The 18617-nt window shown below is 43.7% G+C and overlaps 1 protein-coding gene across 1 annotated transcript in view; it reads left to right on the top strand.

Annotated features, from left to right (window-relative positions):
* Nucleotides 1–10433: 10433 nt before the first annotated feature.
* DMXL1 (Dmx like 1) overlaps nucleotides 10434–18617 on the top strand; it is a 108458-nt gene continuing 100274 nt past the window's right edge. The window contains exon 1 of the mRNA XM_066613988.1: nucleotides 10434–10614. Within this exon, the coding sequence (XP_066470085.1) occupies nucleotides 10528–10614 (87 nt within the window). The 5' untranslated portion in view covers nucleotides 10434–10527. The remainder of the gene's footprint in view (nucleotides 10615–18617) is intronic.

An 18617-nucleotide genomic window follows, 5' to 3' on the forward strand; every position in this document is an offset into this window, starting at 1 on the left:
ACCAGCAGGGGGAGCAAGGCGCCCCTGCCACTCAGTACCACGTGACAGCCTGGATTGCGGCCTGCCTGCCTCACTCACCCGCAACGGCCGCACTGGGGTCTCCGGTCGCAGCACTCGACGGGCAGCTCCCACAAGCCCTCGTAACCGTCGCCTCCTTCTTCGGCCTTTTCGTCTCTCGCCGCTGCGGGCGGCCCCGCTTCGCGCTCGCTGACTGCCTCCCCCTTCCCCTCAGCCTCCACCGACGACGCCCCGTCGTCCATGGCAAGGGGAGAAGAACCTCCCGCCTTCGAGCGGCAGGTGGCGCTAGGACCCCGCCGCCGGGAGCGGTTGGAAGCGCGCGCGGCGTCTGAGCCTCTCCGTCACGTGATTGGAATGGACCTTGGCGCCGGGAAGGTTCGCTTCCCGGGCTCTCTCGCTCAGCCAATCAGAAGGCGATGTGGGGAGCTGCTCAGTTCTTCTCCTCGCCTTCCGCTCCCAGGCTGGTAGGGTTGCTTGCACTGCCCTGTGCTTGCTAGCGCGAGGGTGGCTTCCTTAGGCTTCACCAGCAGCAGGCAGCACGTTATGCTGTGGCCGCAGTCATGCACGCATAGAAAGTGCATACGAAAATTAAGGCTGCAGCCCTTTGCCACTGACAGCCCAGTCCTATCCACACTTCCCTGTGAGTAGCCCCATTGACTCTAATGGGACTTACTTCTGAGTAGACATGCATAGGCTTGGGCTGTGACTTGGCAGCAAACCCCTACTGAAATTATAGCCCGCACTGCACACATTTAATCCCTGTTGTGTATATGCAACGTTGGGCAGAAATGGCTTAACTGGACTTATTCCTGTTTAGACGCGCATATCGGATCACGCTGTTAATCACTGCCATTAGGTCCTATGCGGTGTTTCTCAAACTGTGGGTCAGGACCCACTAGTTGGGTTGCAAGCCAATTTCAGGTGGGTCCCCATTCATTTCAATATTTTATTTTTGATATATTAGACTTTATGCTTCCCTGGTAGGTGACTGCATCTGGGGAAATATTACAGACCTGCACTTTGGCTACTATGTATATTCTTTTAACAATGATAGTCAATGGGACTTACTCCTGGATAAGTGTGGATAGGATTGCAGCCTAGGATTTTCCTGCTTGATGACATTACTTCCAGTCATGACATCACTTCCGGTGGGTCTTGACAGATTCTCATTCTAAAAAGTGGGTCCCAGTGCTAAATGTGTGAGAACCACTGCTCTACCGGGATTAACACCTACCTAAGGCAGTGGTTCTCCAAGGCTTTAGCACCTATATAGGACTGTGCTAATAATCATTGCAGCTGGGTCCTATGCGTGCCCCATGGGGTTTAACACCTAAGGCAGTGGTTCTCAAAGGTTTTAGTACCTATTGCATAGCCTCAAGGCTTGAGGGGTTTAGGGCCTATCCAAATTTCCAGCACTGATATCCCTGTGACAATAGGGCATACACTGCATCCTGTGGTAGAGGGGCAGTCACAGAGGCCTCCTCCAGGTAAGGGAATGTTTGTTCCCTTTCTTTGGGACTACATTGCCTTCACCTGCCCCCACTGCCAGTCATTGAGCGGCTTGGGGGAAAAAAACTTATCAGAAAAAAAGGATGCTCATTTATCTCCCTGTATTTAGGGAGACTACTCTTTGCACACAACAGTCAAGGAAGCTGAACGCTTTCCACATGTGCTGCCTCTGACACATCCTGGGTATCACCTGGCAAGACAAAGTTCCAAACAACACAGTCCTGGAATGAGCTGGAATCCCTAGCATGTATGCACTGTTGAAACAGAGACGCCTGCGTTGGCTTAGTCATGTCGTGAGAATGGATGATGGCCAGATCCCAAAGGATCTCCTCTGGATAACTCATGCAGTGAAAGCGCCCTACAGGTAGACCACAGCTGCGATACAAGGATATCTGCAAGAGGGATCTGAAGGCCTTAGGAATGGACTTCAACAGTTGGGAAACCTTGGCCTCTGAGCGGACCGCTTGGAGGCAGGCTGTGCAGCTGTATTGGAATTGTGGAAGATCTGTCGAGGAGGTAGATGTGGTGTCAGCAGTGGCCCCTTCAAGGGTAAGGCCTGGGCATCCAGCAGCGTGTGCAGCACAGCTGCAGCCACTTGAAGGCAATAGGGCCCTCAGGCATAAAAGCACCTGATGAAGGGAGAGTTTGGTGTGGGTTGTAGAAGGAGGGCAGGTTGGAGAGGAGGCTGACTTGGCTTATTTAATACAGGTATTTTAATACCTGTTGATTTTACTTATCAATACTTATTGATTTTGATACTCTGACTGTCTTACCTGGAATCTGACCTCAGACTGTGACTCAGCTTATTGACCTTTGACTTGAACACTCTGACTGACTTTGTGGCTAATGGACCTACTGGACTGTTGACTTATGGCTCTGCCTTGTTGACTGACCTTCTGGCTAATTGATTATCTGGCTCACTAAGGAACAGACTGACTAATGGACTACTCGAACAGGCTGTGGAGAGCTGAGGTGTGCTGCTATACTGGGAAGGACTGCTGCCTTAAGAACTAGGAGGAGGGGTCCCTGCAGTTTAAATAGGCAAGCTACCCTGGTGGTGGAGTCCAGTAGTACTGCCTAGAGAACTGGGGCGATTGTTGGGGAATGAAAGGGGAGCTAATTAGCTTAGAGTGGGCATAAGTTCCCTAAGTGAGGCTTGGATTGGGAATCTGGCAGAACAGCAGCATGGGCTTTCCCAGTTTGAAGACACTTGCTCAACAAACTGAAGCAAAGAGGGAAGGCCTGTAGGCAGGGAGACAGACCAGGGAAAGACTATACTTGCTCTTAGTGTGGAAGGGATTGCCACTCCTGAATCGGCCTTTTCAGCCACACTAGACACTATTCCAGAACCACCATTCAGAGCATGATACCTTAGTCTTCCAAGACTGAAGGATGCCAACAACAATTTAGGGAGACTGCAAACTGCTGGAGATCTGCTCCTTGCAAACACCAGGAGCTCAGCTGTTTGCAGGGCAATTAGCACCTGATTTTTGAATGACTTCAGGACTTGAAGAAATTAGTTATCTGATCTTTCCATCACCAGTGTTTTCATTGGTGGCTTAGAGGGATCTACCAGAAATTGAGTCATAAGAACATAAGAAGAGCTCCCCTGGATCAGGCCAAAGGCCCATCTGGTCCAGCTTCTGTATCTCACAGTGGCCCACCAGATGCTCAGTCATGTCCCCCCTCAGGTGTACTGCACATGTATATAGGATTTTAGCACCTTGGTTTACTAGGAAAAAGCCACATTTCTTTCACTGGCTTTCTGTCCAAATACATGGTATTGCATAGATCAGCATTCCAGTTTGTGCCTGTACAAACTAACCATCATAACCCAAGGTCATAAAAATGGGATGCCCTTCACTATAAGAGCTCTACAGCTAAAGTTAATAACTAAGGCTGCAGTCCTCAATCCGCTAGTTAACAGGGACTTTTGAATCAAAATAGGATGATACTGCATATTTTTAAAAATCTGTGAAAAGAAATAATAATCGGCTAATGTGGAGAATAATTGTACAGGATTAATGTACTCTTAATTATTGTACAGGAAATGGAGGCTGCCATGCTATGTAGTGTTCCCTATAAGTTTTGTGGCAGCACAGCTCGAAACGAAGCTCCACACAGCTTGGAGCTCGGGTTTTTTGCAAGTCTGGTGGTGACATCTGACATCATTCCTTAACATCTAGAGATGCTGCTCATACTGATAGAAGCAGTCTGCATAGCAGCATGCATAGAGAGAACACTGTTCCTATGCATACTTAACTGGAAGCAAGCCCCTTTGAACACAGTAGGACTTCTTTCTGCGTAAACCTGCATACAATTGCACTGTAAACTAGTACAACTGTAAACTAGTACAACTAGTTTTAACTTCTACCAGCATGGTACTACTGTGCCTGCATGGAAGTGCTGATGTAACCACCTGTGATATGGACATCTGTAATTTTGGGGGGGGGGGGCAGTGTGCCTCATTTTAACAAAAAGTGTGAAGATGAGGTTGAAATGAGAAATACAGGAACACCAGAACTGACTTCACTCTCTTACATGCTTTTCTACTCATAAAAATCAAGTGCAACCTCCCTGTTACCAGCCTCATGGTTGGCAGGGCCATCCCTGCAGAGAAACGAACTGCATGCAGTTATAAGTAATTGTATGCAATTGGGGGTGTAAATCTTGCATATGCATGGGATATCTTGATTTCTATTTTTGTCCCAGATCAGTATAGTGTAAGTTAGTAACTTTATTCTATTTCAACTCTTCACCATGTTTGGCTGTATTTGTATTGCAAACACTTTTGAAGCCAATAGTGCCTCCTTGGCTCTGTTGACACACTACAGCATACAAAGCCCTTTGGTATGAAACTAGAGGATGGGTTTCTGGGCAAAGAGGTTATTTACATGTTAACACGAGTTTTAAAGAAGTCATTCAGGTATGGACATTCTGATTCTTTGAATCCTTTGCTTCAAGTCATGGACTTGGCAAGGCAGCAAGTCAGTGGGGGATAAACAATGCCAATCCACCATCTCCCCCAGACTAACAGCTGCCCCATCTGTTTCTCGTACACAAAGGGAGGAGAAAATGACTTTCCTCCTTCAGCTCTGCAGTGACTTTTTGTGATGTGGCCCCCAGAGACAAAACTTTAAAAAAACAATTTTTTTTAAAGAACCCATTCAAGGTACTTCTGGTTTTTTGCAAAAACTAGAAGTGTTTTTCGAAGGCAAAGGGTCCGCACCCCCCCCCCCAACAAGCCTTAGAAGGCATCAGAAGATTTGCTGGAGGCCTTAGAAAGGCTGGTTTTTCACTCCCAGGATTCTTCCCACTGAACCACTTTACAAGGAGGAGGAAAAGTGGTCCTTTGTCCACCATTAGCCCATGCTGATGCACTTCAGGTCACTTTTAAGGGAAGGAAGTGGTAGAATTTTGGGAAGGTGGGTGGCGGAATCTGGGGGTAGGTTCAGGCTAGTCTTTGGGCTCTGATGCTTGAATGTTTTAGGTAATTACAGTGCTGAGCAGAGTTCCAACATGAATGAAACTACACCTCTACTTAAGTTAGGGTGCTCTTGTAAGATAGATTTTATGTAGATCTAAGGAATTTCCAAATAAAATGCAAAGCAATACCGTGAGATCTATGACTACATTTGTAACCTGATATTAAATATGCTTATTCTGAACAAGTGCCAGTGAGTTCACTTGGACGTACATGTATGTTTAGGAGTGCAAGGGAAGAATGTGGTAGATATTCTCAGCCTGCACAAGGTCCTCCGTTCAATCCCTTTCATCTCCAGTTAAAGAATCAGATTGCTGGTACTGTGAAAGAACTCTGTCTGAGATCTTATGAGTTACTGCCAGCTGAAGTAGACAACGGAGTAATGCTCTGACTCAGTACAGTATTTTTGTTGGCTCACATTAGCAAACCTCTGTAATGTGTAACTATGTAACCCCTATAACAGTTGGTAAAACTTCTGGCTTTGTAGTGGAATTGGGTGGGAAAAGTGTTTTCTGAAACCTTGTATCCATTAGTTTTACAGAATTGGGTCTACTGATATTCTAGGTCTACCAATACAAGTGAACAATTTCAGATATAAATAATTTTGTTTACTAACAGAAAAAATCAGAGCAAAAAAGACATGAATTTGAATTTAATTATATGATTGACGCTGCAATCCTAACCAAATTTCCAGCACTGACTTAAGGGCAGTGCAACTTTGAGGTAAAGGAACAAACATTGCCTTACCTTGAGGAGGTCTTCGTGACTGCCCCCCAACTGCAGGATGCAGCACATGCCCCACTGGCACAGCTATGCCAGTGCTGGAATGTTGGTTAGAATTGCACCCTAATTTGTTAATATTGAGACTTTAAATTCAAAATTTTAATTGCAATGTTGAAATTATAATCTCCATTTGACAAGCTCTGCTAATATCTCCCTAAATAGATATCATGCATTAATATTTCATTATTTTGCAACATTGTTATGTGAAAATCCCCTTTTTTTCTCTTTTACTTGCGATTTTATGTCTGGTTATGTATTATGGACTAAAATATCATGCAGGCAAAACCTCAACATACAGGCCACAATCAAGTCCAGTCACAAGCGCATGGCTACAGATCTTCCAGTTCTCTAGGGACAAGTAAATGTCTCCTAGTCTCCTAAATGTCTCCTAAAAATGTGTATTGTTTAACCCAATCACTGTGTCTCCTAATCCAATCACTGTTTATGCAAACACATTTAAACTTCTCACAATCAGGTCAAGTCACCTCCACTTCCCTGTGGTTATATGCATCTCAAATCCACCTCCCAGATCATACATTGTAGGAAGAAGTCTGACATAGTATTCATTTTATTGTTGTAATTCAATCACTCTTAAGTACCTTATGCAAACGGGATCTGCCTTCTTGTGTTGATGATTCATCGTATTGTTTAAGCCAGCCACAGACCCCATTGATTTTGCTGATAACTGACAAATCCACTTCCCTATGAACTTATTCCCAAGTACCACCCAGCCTGTTTGGAAAATCCCCTCTTTAAGAGAGGGCTCACTGGCACATGCGCTCTCTCTCTCTCTCTCTCTCTCTCTCTGGCTGCCCTTCCAAGGCAGAGGGTCCTCCATAGGACTCTCCCCCCCATCCAACTGCTTTTCAGGACAGGTAACTATATGCGTCTGAAGCTCTTTCACTTCCTTCTTTCCCATCTATTTTTCCCTTCTCTCCCCATCTTTAGTTAGCAACTGGGTTTAGAACAAACCAGGGACCCCGTAAATCCTTCCCTACAAATTTCCCTTTTCCTAATTTCCTTGGATGCACCAAATACCCTCCACATGCAACCACCATGAAAGCTAGGTACAATATATTCAAGAACTAGAACCAAGAAATGTGCATTATGTTTACCTTTGTGCTTTTGTAATAAAACTATAATCTTATACTGAAAGTTGTCTTTTTCTCAGTCTCCCTTTTAAGCAAAAAGGAATTTTCTGCATTACACCATCTTGTTATCTAGTCTGCGATCCTGAAGTTTCCAAAAAGGGTAATATACTAATTCCCCTAAACAAAACAGCCCTTTTGGTAACAACATGAAGAGTCCTTGTTCATTTTTTACTGGAAACTTCCCCTTTCTGCTGATGTTTCTTACTCAATATCATTTGAGACACAATTGTTAAATGATAAGTTTGTTGGAAAATCTGAGCTGAAAATGCTTTTCTTCTGCATTTCCATTTAAGCCTTCTGTTTCTTTATCTAAATATCAGCAGTCACTAACATATGATCATGAACAGCTGTACTGTAATCATTTATGACAACTAGAAATGAGAACACTCTTCTGAAAAGGAATTTCCAGTAGCTTTTTGGTTTCCTTTTAGAAAGGGAAATAGTGATGAATCTAGCTATTTCTGCAGTGGAGTTGGACTCACTCTTCACAGATTCAGGCTCCTTTTTCAGTATAGTGGGATCTGAATTCAACTAAACTATGCTGGACTAAACTACATAGGAAGTGAGTTGCATCATCTGCCATACCATACCTGCTTTTTCTGATGTAAACAGAATTGGGGGGGGGGGTCTATGATCCTAACTGGAGTGGAATGGTTTGAACTCTACTTCTGCCCATTGCAGTGCCAATCTGGATCATGCCTGCCCCACACACATACTATTTACACAACAGGGGAAAAAAAACTTTCATTGCAGCTAATGGGCTGCTTTCATTACAGCATGAATGCATCAGTGCTGGAAAGTGGGAGAGGATTGGGCCCAGTAACACTTAGGGCATAATCCTAACCGATTTTCCAGCACTGGCATAGCTGTGCCAGTGGGGCATGTGCTGCATTTGGGGGGCAGTCATGGAGGCCTCCTCAAGGTAGGGCAGTGTTTGTTCCCTTCGGAGTTGCATTTCCCTTATGTCAGTGTTGGAAAATTGGTTAGGATTGCTGCCAAAGTCTGGTAGCTGGGTATGTAGTTATTTTGTGCCAACCAGTAATGGCTTCAGGATCTGCAGGTCACCTTCACCTTAAGGAGGTGAAGCATGCGAAGTGAGAATTCTTTCATGCTGTCTTTGAAGTGTTTGAGTGTTTTGTGCAAAGTGAGAATGATGGAACTGTTGGTTTGGTAGGCTTTTTGTTCATCTTAGAGTCCTAGCATTGCCATCTTTTGTTTCTGGTCCTGGTAATAGTTACAAACTATTCTGGATAGCCCGGCTTAATGCACTACCCTCAGCAGTGCAGGAGGGACGGTACAAAAAGATCTCCTGGGCAGAGCGCCTTTGCCTATGCGGAATGGAACAGATAGAAACAACTGAACACATTCTGTTGCGGTGTATATATTACAAGAAGATACGTGAAGAACTTATTTCTCCTTTGATTGGCTGACTTTTTGGTTGCACAGAGCAACAATGTATGTATGTACTGTTATCTGATTCCAATCCTATGTTTACATATAGTGTCACTAAATTTTTTACTGCTGCAATGGGCATTAGGAAAAGGATTTGGTTGGTTACCTCAGAACTGTTTTAAAGATAATTATAAACTGTTTTATTGTTTTAAACTTAATCATAATATATTGCATACTTTTGTATACTTATATATTTTGATATTTTATATGTGGCTAGTCTTATGACCATAATAAAGTTCTACTACTACTATTCTGGACTCTGTTAATGTGCTTAAGGGCGCAATCCTAACCCTTTATGTCAGTGCTTTCCAGCACTGACATAAGGGCAATGCAGCTCTGAGGTAAGGGAACAAACATTCCCTTATTTTGAGGAGGCCTCCATGAGTGACACCCAACTGCAGGATGCAGCACATGCCCCATTGGCACTGCTATGCCAGTGCTGGAAAGCACTGACATAAGGGGTTAGGATTGCGCAGTAATTGTTTCTTCTAGGAATAAGTTAACTATGAGAGCAACAAAGCAGTTGTCACACAGCATCTCTCCAGAAGGATCACTACCTAATGTTATTCATTCAACATGAATAGCAAAAGAATGCAGCTCCAAATGTAGCCAGTAATTTTCAGGCTATGTACAGTGCCTTTCCCACTTAGTGCATTAATTAATCTTAGTGCATTAATAGCAACTTGCACCCCATAATTTTTAGTCCTGTTCTAAAGCTTCTGCCATCTTCAGTGAATTACCAACTTCTTTCTCCAAAGCTTCTTTGATTTGAAACCATCTGTGACATTTAAGTTAGGTGAAAGGTTTTAACAGGATAACTCACAGCCCAATCCTGTTGACACTTTCCTGGGAGTAAGCTCCATGGACTCAAATGGGACTTCTGAGTAAATATGCATAGGATTGGGCTGTCAGTAGCTCAAAGTGAGCTATATAATGGAAAATAGGCTAAAATTTTTCTGTCTTTCACCTCTTTATCTACTACATAAGTATGCAGAAAAATAGGCACAAAATAGGGGGAAAATGGAATTATTCGTCGTGGGGGAGGGGAATTTTGAACACTACCACTGCAGTGGAGCAGGTGAGCATGGAGAAAATGCAGGGTGGGGTGGGAGGACATGAAGGGAGAAGAAATGTGGTTAGATGAGGTGGACTTCCAGAAGAACCTGGGGTAAAGAAGGAAATATTTTGAAGTGCAGGAAGGAAAATTTCCAACATTACATCATGGGATGGTGGTGGGACCTCTGCAGAAGGAGCTTCAATCAGAAGTGGCAACCTCAGCAACTCCCCACTACACCGCACCACCACCAATCATTTGTATCTCAACTTCCTCAGAGGCAGCCACACACACACCCATGCTTTGTGTAACCCTTTGGGCTTAAACCTCAACTGGGTGCACACCCTGCAGCAACAAGCTCCTAAGAGCCCAATCCAATGCATGTCTACTCAGAAGCAAGTCCTATTATAGTCCATGGACCTTACTCCCAGGTGAGTGGATAGGACGACAGCCTCAGAGCCCAATCCTATGCATGTCTACTCAGAAGTGCCATTATAGTCAATGGAGCTTACTCCCAGGTAAGTGTGGCTGACAATTGCAGCCTTAGGGAACCTAACGAGGAAGGACACCTACGCAGAACTCCTGCCCAGGCAGCCTCAACCACGTGATACTAGCCACGCCCAGCTGCGTAAGCAGCAAAGCCACACTTTTTAAAGGTCTGTGCATCAGCGCATGCGCACACTAAGGGATGCGAGGCAGAAGGTGAAAGGCGTCTGTCGAGTGGAAGACGTCATCGGTTTTCACAGATCTCGCGATACTTCGAGGCGCGCGCGCTTGGACTATTGTGCGTAGAGACGGATTGCGGAGGACGAGACTACCTGACAGAGCGAATGGGAAAGAAAGGGCGCATGCGCACTCCCGCCTGCCTGCGTGTGCCTGAGGGGGCGGTGTCAACGTTGACGCTCCCCACAGACCACGCCCACGAAGGGGCGGGGCTCGGGGAGGTCTTTCCCTGCACTATGTGCCGCCGTCACCTCCTCCTCCTGCGGGACTAGTAGCGGCCGAGCGGCTCCGATTTGCCCTGGCAGTTGGTGGGGCGAGCGGGTCTCGGGCAACCGGTCGGAGCGGGCCGGGCTATGAACCTGCACCAGGTGCTGACGGGGGCTGTCAACCCCGGGCACAGCTGCTTCTCTGTGGGGAGCGTCGGCGAGCATCCTTTCACGGTGAGTGAGCTCGCGCTGCCCCCCGGCAGAGCGACGGGAGGGACCGGCCGGTGCTGTGGAGGCGCCGCGCACGCCCAGTCCGTCCCCCAGCTGGCAGCGAGCCCTCGTCGGGACTGCAGGCAGAGCCAGCCCTGTCGGGCCGGCGCCCTCTCCGCGGCGGGCATGTGGCTTCCTCGGAAGGCCTTTCCTCCTGTCCCGCCTCCACCACTGCTGCTGGCGACGGTGCCTGCACCAGTGGCGCTTGAGGTGGCTCTGGGGGTCCCTGTGGGCCCCAGGCACCCCCTGCCCGGCAGCCAGGCGAGTGAAGCCGCGTGGCAGGAACTGCCCCAGTGTTTCTCAGCCAGTGGTGCGGCTACCACCAGTGGGACTTGAGTGGTGTTTGGTGGGCCTCCCCCCCAGGCATCTGCTGCCCACCACTGAGGTGAGTGAAGCGACATGACAGTAACCACCCTAGTGTTTCTCAGCCAGTGGTACGGGTACCACCAGTGGGACTTGAGTGGTGTCTGGGGGATATCTGCTGCCCAGCGGTGAGATGAGTGAAGTGATGTGACAATATCCAGTGGTATGGGTACCGCCAGTGATGCTTGAGGTGGTGTCTGGTGGTACATGTGGGAGCCCCAGACACCCACTGCCCAGCAGTGAGATGAGTGAGGTGATGTGACAGTGCCTGTACCATTCAGTGGTATTGGTTTCTGGTGGGACCCCCCAGGCTTCTGCTGCCCACCAGCAACACAAGTGAAATGACATGACAATAACTACACCAGTGTTTCTCAACTGTTCATACCATCAGTGGTACTTGAGGTTGTGTCTGGTGGTACTTGTGGGACCACCCTCCCCAGACATCTGCTGCCCAGCAGTGAGAAGGGTGAAATGATGTGACAAACATCAGTAGGAGGCTTGGCTCAGTAGGCAGAGCTCTTTGCCCATTCTAAAAAGCCCTCCTGTCCGCCCTGTGCCTCTTACTAGTTGTTACATTGCATCTCACCTCAACTCAGTTGTAACTGGCAATCACCAGTTACTTCTGGTGGACCTTCCAATAGGTGAATCATGTGAAGTGGTGAAGCGGGAGATAAAAGTTGAGAGAAATGCTGATCTACACTGTTGTAATGGTACACCCATAATCTGATGGACACTAATCCATCACATGGTGTTAGTCTACTAAAAAAGGGGGAAAAATGGGGGGGGGAGACCTTGGGTTAAGGTTGTGGTTTAAACTTGTCTGTACTGAGCATGCCTCAATTCCAGGCATGTAGGGAAAGGCATTCTTTACATGCTCAGAGCTACCTTCTTTCTCATTATACTAGTTTTAAAGGTCCAAGTGTTCAAAACAAACCCAGAGGTAGAATCTTATAAAAAGATAAAGGGAAATACTTGGCACTCATAGATGTATAACTGTCAAGCCTTTTTAAGGCATAAGAAACACTTCAGATCTTTTCCTTCCTCATACACATACTTTCTTTCTGTAGCTGGTCACCTGCATGTTTTGTCACTGGCAATTGTACTTATGTATCAAAAAGTCCAAACTTGAAAGTCAAGTTTACATGACACAGTACTTGTTCGTTCAGTTCTGAGCTGCAATATTCCTGGCTTCCATGCTGGTAAAAGTGTCTGATTGATAGTGCAGTCAAGAGACAGGGTCATCTTGAAAACTCTAAACTTCCTAAAAAGTTTATAGTTAACAACGTGGACCATGATTGAGGGATTTCCGAAAACTGTTTTTGTTGGTAGTGTGTTCTTACAGTGAATATTTTCTTGTATCCTAACACTACTAAAAGGTGAAAAAATGAGGTGTGTTTCTAGATATAACTTCTAATTAAACTTCCAAATGCTCTTATTTTCCAGGATATTTCTGCCTTAGTTTTTCATGCCTACTGCACAGGTTGTTGGGTTCTTTCTCTCTCACCCTCCTCCCACTTAATTACTTTATGTTTTGATTGGCTGTATTGGGCTATTCCACATCATACTGGGAGTGTCAGTTTTGCTGGAGAGGTAGACTAAGAAAAACAGAAACTTTACTAGTGTATTTTTGAGAGTGTACTACACTGGTTCTATGAAATCATTGATGACATTGATGAAACTGGATGACTATAGCATTTATATATTCTAAGTTTGCTATGCTTCTTGTCTCTGAGTTTTGTAATGACTCTTTTTCAACAATAAATTTGATAACAGCAGGAAAAACATAGATGGTTATGTGAGTTCTGGCTGCAATGCCCAAATGTGAATTTGTAAGTTTTACTGAAGTTCATGCAGCTTCAAAAATTGTGTTAAGAGTCTTTATTACTATTACTATTACTATTATTATTATACTTTATTTTTACCCCACCTTTCTCCCCGAAGGGACTCAAGGCGGCTTACAAACAAGGTTAAAACAAGTTAAAAACATAATTTAAAAGCAGATAAAAACATAACATATCATAAAAACAGTAGTCAGATAAAACTAATCAGGTAAGAGCATAGGGCAGCAAATTAGAAAAGGATCAGGCCTGTGAGCAGATGTTAAGAGATGTTAAAAAGATGTTAAAAAGGCCAGGAAGTCTAACAGTCTGAACCGTGCAGCCAAGGTGATAGTTGCATGTGTCTCCACCAACATTAAAAATAACAATAAAAAAGTTTTCACATAATTGAATAATTAGGAAAAGACATCTATGCTGATGCTCAGTGGTTGTAAAATGCATATTTTTTAAAAAAAATAACATATATATGTGTACCTCTTGAAGTGTGATTTTATGTAGCTATGTAACAATTCTTCTGTGGAGGGTGAAACTAGATGTGACAATATGATCCTTGTCATATGACTGTCCTGTTCACATGCAATTCAGGAGTATGAGGTGTTCCTTTAAATGTAAAGGAGCATGCTGGAGATGGGCACTGTAATTTCTTGTTCCCTGCAGTGTATTCCTAAAAGTGTTTTTCTCCCTTCTAAACTCTGATACCAGTGTTGAACCAGAAATGGAAGTACAGCACTGGATGGGTGAACGTTCAATGCACTTTTCATGAGCTCTTTTTGCAGTTAAAAGAATACGCCATGTGGCAAGGCTGTAAGAGTGAATGTAGAAAATATTTTGCAAAAAATAATGTTAAAAGAGCTATGTGTATATAATTTCTAATTGTTGCTTCCATGATCCTTCGCAGAAGGCTTAAATTGGATTCAGGAATCCATACTTGTTCTAGGGAAAACTTTTCAGTGCTGGGTAAGCATGTGTGGAGATAAGACAGAATATGAAATTTCTTTATTTTTTAAAAATATCACTCTTTATTTCCTAGGTCACAAGACTTGCCCTTTTTTGCATAGCATGTGAAACCCAGCATTTAGTTAATGGAGCATGATGTGCAAAACATTACTGTATGTGAAAAAGCTGTAAGAAGGCTGTTCTGTGGGTTGTGATTTAGTGCATGGACTGTCAAAGTCATCAAGGCTTGTCCTATGACATATTGACGGCCGGGACAAGGACTCCATTGATGAATGCCTCTTTGAGCTATTTTAGTTTATACTTGGGGCTGTTTTCATTGGGGCTGTCAGCAAAAATCTCAGATAGCTCAAAACTTGAGGATGTATGCTGATTTGTTTCAGATAATCAGAATATACTTCAAAGTGCTAACAGAATACCCAGAACAGCATATTGGTTGAAAATGGCTTGTATGTTAAACATACACAGTTGAGATTCTTTTACAGAATAAATGTTTTGTTGAATGTTATTCGAGGTTAGAATTATTTAATTTGTGTTTGGGTCAGCTCCTTTCCTTGGTCACAACCTGCAGTTCAGCCTCTGAGCTAGTATAGTCCTGTTGCAGGGAAGTTGTGTTGTGCAAACTGATTTTGCAGGGGACAGAATGGTATGCTGAGGGTTGTGAAATCCCACCCGGTAGCACAGGTATACTTATTGCACAGCAGCACCAAAAATTAGGTAGTTTTTGCACTAGTTGGCATGTGGACCAGAACAAAGCAGTCTACCCTAGACTGAGAGAAGAGACTTTAAAAAAAATACTATAAAAGGAACTGAATTGTAGGAGTGGAAACGTATACTTTTGTTTCTAAGATACTGAGATCTTCTTGCTACATAGGAGAACTAAAATGCTTTCACTTTCCAAATCTAGGCATATGAAACTGCCTTATAAACATCAGATAATTGGCCCATCAAAACCTGGCATTGTACTCTGTGACTGGCATCTCTGATCCTGGTATGAGGCTTTTCTTTCTCAGTCCTGCTACTTGAGCTCCTTTAACTGGCAGAGCTTTAACCTGGGACCTTGTACATGCAAAGCATATGCTCTCCAAGTGAACTAAGGACCCTTCCTCCATGGTGTCATCTAGTAAAATTCTAGTTCTTCAAGATCTGGCAGGTTCTTTGTTGCTTTGAAAGACGAATAAGTGAGCGTAAGCATTGTTTACCAAATAGTTCAAGAGCATAGTAATGTCAACAGTAACTGCTTGTTGGTGTGAATGCATGGAAGTGATTATATCACAAATAGCTTAGGACACTTTTATCCTAGAGGTGACTTGGAAGGCCTTTTCTTTGCTTCAGTGAAAGTTCAACTTCCTGACCTCATGTGTTCCCTCCCAAGACAAAATTGATTTCCCTCCTATGAGAAAATTATTGCTGGGGAAGAGGATTCATTCTACTAAGGTTGTAGTAGAAGAACTGCTCCTTTCTCCCATGACCAATCACCCTGTTAAGGGTGAGATGTGGAATGTGACTACTTTAGTAGTCTTCATGGCAGCTCCAATTTGTAACCCTATTCGCAAATACCTGGACACTATAGTTGTAGTATTGCAGCCCAAACATGCTCTGGTTTGCACTGCTAGAGTTAGATCTGAATATCTTCTGGTTTTTGTATTTTGGAAGGTAGAAAAGCTATTGTTCCTGTCCCAGCAGGTATTGGTGCAACATAAGATATTTTTTGTACGTAGCACATTTTAACCTAATTAAGACTGTAAACTTACTTGTGAGCCTGGCCTGTTCCATTCTATGTTACTTACTTTTGGGTGGACGTGCATAGGATTGCACTGTAAAACTATAATCTTATGCAGAGTAATGAGTAAATCCATTTGAATTTGGTTAGATTAATTACAAGTAAATAGTCATAGAATTGAACTACATATTGGTGTAATGTCTTATCTCTTCTGCCCAGCAACACCTTTCCTTCTTTTGAATAGATTTTATTTTACTTAGTATCCAGTATGAAGAAGCATTCTGGTGAATTGGAAAGATTGCTTAATACTTGGTGACGTTTTAGTTGGTCCTAATGATGGAATTATGATTCTTTTGTGGTTTTTTAAATTTTTTCCAATTTGGCTGCATGGGTATTTTGATTGATTTCTGTGGAGCTTATTACACTGATAATTACACAGGCTGTAATTCTTGCAGCCAACATGTAAAAATCCTGGATCAGTACTGATAATACATTTAGAATCCTAGGCAGTAAGATCAATATTTTAGGAGCCAGCACATTAGCATTAAATAGTAGGTATGTACAGAACTGGAGAAAATGTCAGTACTAACAGTAATAATAAATACTGTTATTAATAATAATACTTTCAAACACCAGCATCACATTTTTTGATCCTTGGGATTTATCAGTACTGCCTGGGTAAATCATTCCAGTAATGAATATAAGCTGTAGTGACATAAAATATATGAAAAGCCTGTGCTTCATTCTAGTACAGTACATTCAGTTTCAGGTATTTCATTGTAACCAATATAATCACTGTAAGCTCAAGCAAAAGGGGAGTTTACTTCTCATGCTGCATTTTGAAAGTCTGATCTTTAAAAGGATACTTCTATGCATATATTCATACTGTATTCTCCTTAGAAATAACTGTGTCTAGGACTGGGCTATACGGACTCACTGCCTTTTTGTAGTTTTAGTCTCTTCTATAACATACTGTCCACTGCTTCCAGATGTATCTTGCACTAGTAGTAATGTTTTTGCGCAAGTTGGAGGATGCTGCTCAGGGTTGTTCTTGGAGAAAGTTACCTGGGTTCCAAAGTAGTTCTTGTGCTAGCAGATGCTATTGAGTTGTCTGTTGCATAAACTCATTATGTTCCTGAAAATTTCCTCTTTAGGAGTTACACAACTTTGTGGTGCACCACTGCTGCTAAAATTTTTCTGTGAGTGTCGCTGTGGGTACTGTCCAATAAAATAGTGTTCACAGTTGAAGGCCATTTGTTGCTTGTCTTAATAACACTTGCTGTAATGACCATTTGGGGAAAGGCTTATTTGTTGTTTATACTGACTTTGGAAATCTAGTGGTACTATTAACAGAACAGGCAGTGCTACATTACGCATAAGTCCTTTGTCAATTTTTTCTGTAAATAGTCATTGTCCTGTGATGTGCAATTTGCAGGTTTACTATTTTTAACAGAACAAGGAGTAACCAAGAGAAACTTCAATAAATGCCTTGGCCACCAACTTATTTTGATTTTCTTTTCCAGGCTTGCCAGTTTTAGTGCAAATTTGGCACGAAGCCTCATTAATACATATGTACACCAATTTATTATTGATCCAGCCTAGCAACTGTTGTATGGATATTTGGAATGTGTATGTGTGTCGTCATTCCTCCAGCAACGACTAGATTTTAAATTCTTCATCTGACTTTACCTTCAAACTGTATTTAAAAATCTTGTGTTGAAATTCCATGTGGAAATGTACATTCTGATCCTATCCAAGTTTACTTAAACTCTACTTAGTTCAGTGGGGCTTATTTTCAAGAACATGTGCAAAGGTTTTTACCTAAAGTTATAATCAATGAAAGTATATAGTCATGAATAGGTGTGCCATTCTTCCCCCTTGCTTTGCACCACTGAGGAGTTGCCTGGTCCTAGCAACTGGCGTGGAAAATGTGGCTAGACTTTGGCAGGAGTGTCTCTTGCTGCTGCCTTCAAATGATACCAAAGAGGATGCTGAAGACAGCTGGTAGAGGTAAATGGTGATAAAGGTAGGGAAAGAAATAACCAGAATGGCTTCTTCAGGCCAACTTAAGCCTTCCTGCTGGGAATCTGGCTTCTAGCAAAGGTTCTATGAAGTATTGTGTAATGCTAGTACAGGTGGAGCCTATTTATCCTTGTTAGTTCCGTTCCATGACTTGGCGCAATTAACAAAAAAATTGTTGTGCTAAATTCCATAGAGTTATGCAAATACACTACAGCCTGACACTTCCGGATGGAAGGAAACTGTTGCTGTTCCAACTGATGGAAGGCAGCTGTTATCAATCCCCTCTCCTCCCCCTTTGTACTCAGCCTTCCCCATTGCCAGCTGCCCGGCTTCTTTCACAGTTGGGATGCTGATCTTTTAAGAGTCCAGCCCTATGCGTTTCTACTCAGAAGTAAGCCCCATTGTAGTCAATGGGGCTTACTCCCAGGAAAGTGTGGAGAATATTGTAGGCTATATCTCATACTTTGCTTATTGGGAAGGCTTGCTTGTGTTGGTGATAGCCTGCACCATGGGGAGGGGGGATTGTTTGTGATTGCCTGCACCATCTTAATGGGGGGGGGAATTTGGCAAACACTCCCTGGGTTTTTTAAAGCAGTCCCCTCTGTTGCTACCGCACCTGCTTCTGTGTGAGTGAGTGAGAGAGAGAGAGCTCCACCTTGCTGCACATGTTCTGGCTACATGTTCTGCATGTGTTTTTGGCCCCCCCTTCCCCTCTTCAGCCTCTTTGCTGGCTCAGGGGCTCCAGGAGTGTTACTGTTCCTTTGCAAGGGGAACCTCTTCCAGGGCTGTTTCCCTGCCTAGCTGAGGCAGAGCCTTTATGCAGTGTTTTGGGCTGCCTGGAAATGGAGTGAGACACCAGCGCAGGGCAAAGGAGGCAAAAGTGTGTGTGACTTTCGGTTCCGTGGATAAATAGGCTGCACCTGTTGTTACTTGCATAGATAGACCAAAAGTCACAGTCAACCATACTGTAAAAAAAAAAATACAATTAAAGTATAGATACTGTGAGCAGCACAGTTCACTTCCATAATGGACAAGGAGGAGCCATAGCATAAGGCTGGAAAGACAGC

This window comes from Tiliqua scincoides, chromosome 2 (assembly GCF_035046505.1).
Source record: "Tiliqua scincoides isolate rTilSci1 chromosome 2, rTilSci1.hap2, whole genome shotgun sequence".
NCBI lineage: Eukaryota > Metazoa > Chordata > Lepidosauria > Squamata > Scincidae > Tiliqua > Tiliqua scincoides.